The sequence below is a fragment of the Eurypyga helias genome, unplaced genomic scaffold (assembly GCF_000690775.1).
Source record: "Eurypyga helias isolate BGI_N326 unplaced genomic scaffold, ASM69077v1 scaffold20279, whole genome shotgun sequence".
NCBI classification, from domain to species: domain Eukaryota; kingdom Metazoa; phylum Chordata; class Aves; order Eurypygiformes; family Eurypygidae; genus Eurypyga; species Eurypyga helias.
In genome coordinates this window covers 2,602-3,598 of record NW_010274183.1, presented here as the reverse complement: position 1 = coordinate 3,598, position 997 = coordinate 2,602, and the positions used below count along the sequence as shown (strand labels likewise).

Here is a 997-nt window from a genome sequence, read left to right as displayed (position 1 = left end):
AGAGCCAAGAAAGTGGTGTAAAAGGGACAGGTCAGCCCTCCGGGAGTCAGGCTGACTGCTCTCCTCTGGAAGGAAGGGATACAGGGAAATGGTTCCTGTCCCTTGGAAGTTTCACCCTTAGCTGCTCTTCTTGCTGTGGTCGGGGAGCTGGAGAGCAGCAAGAGCTGAGGAAAGCTGGAGGCGAAAGTGTAGTCCTGCAGTACTTAAATAGAATGAAAGTGGCTTATTTTTACTTGGGTAAAATCCTTCCCTCCATGTGAAGTCAGAGTCGTCTCGATACGCACCGTAGGCAGGCAAGAACTCCCCTCTCAGTCCGTGATTAGCTTTGGAGCCAATTAGGAGATGATGGGATCGCACGGCTGCTGGCTGAGGCTCCCTGAGGTGTGTCATCTGCCCGTCCAGGCCCAGGCCGCAGAGGGAGCCTCCTGGTTGCGCGCGCAGCCTGCGGCGTCGGGCGCCTGGGCCTGGACAGACGCCTCGGGGGGACGAGCTGCTCGGCAGTAGGAGCGTGGGACCGCAGTCGGGATGCGGAGCGGGCTCGGGGCTCGGCTGGTGCGTCAGGAGCGATTCCTAGTTAATATTAATAAAAGCTGGGTCAGTTCAGCTTGTCAGGGCCCTGGGAACGCGGGAATGCGCATATGAGGGAACCAGAGCGGCGCGGCCTCGGCTGGGCAGTTGGTTCCAAGCTCGGAGGAGCTCGGAATCCGTCCTCAGCTCCGTTGCTTCTCTCCCCCCAGCTAAGAAGTATGACGCCTTCCTGGCTTCTGAGTCCTTGATCAAGCAGATCCCTCGCATCCTGGGTCCGGGTCTGAACAAAGCCGGCAAATTCCCTTCCCTCCTCACGCACAACGAGAACCTGGTGGCCAAAGTTGACGAGGTCAAATCCACCATCAAATTTCAGATGAAGAAGGTAAAAAGGGGGCTTTTCCGCTCCAAAGCTGTGAGGGTTCTTGGTGGCGGGTGGTCACTGGGGCTGGGCTGTAGGTGTCCCTCGAGT

The 997-nt window shown here is 58.0% G+C and overlaps 1 protein-coding gene across 1 annotated transcript in view; it reads left to right on the top strand.

Moving 5' to 3' along the window:
* RPL10A (ribosomal protein L10a) overlaps positions 1-997 on the top strand; it is a 2,626-nt gene that overhangs the window by 479 nt on the left and 1,150 nt on the right. The window contains exon 3 of the mRNA XM_010159744.1: positions 738-910. Within this exon, the coding sequence (XP_010158046.1) occupies positions 738-910 (173 nt within the window). The remainder of the gene's footprint in view (positions 1-737; positions 911-997) is intronic.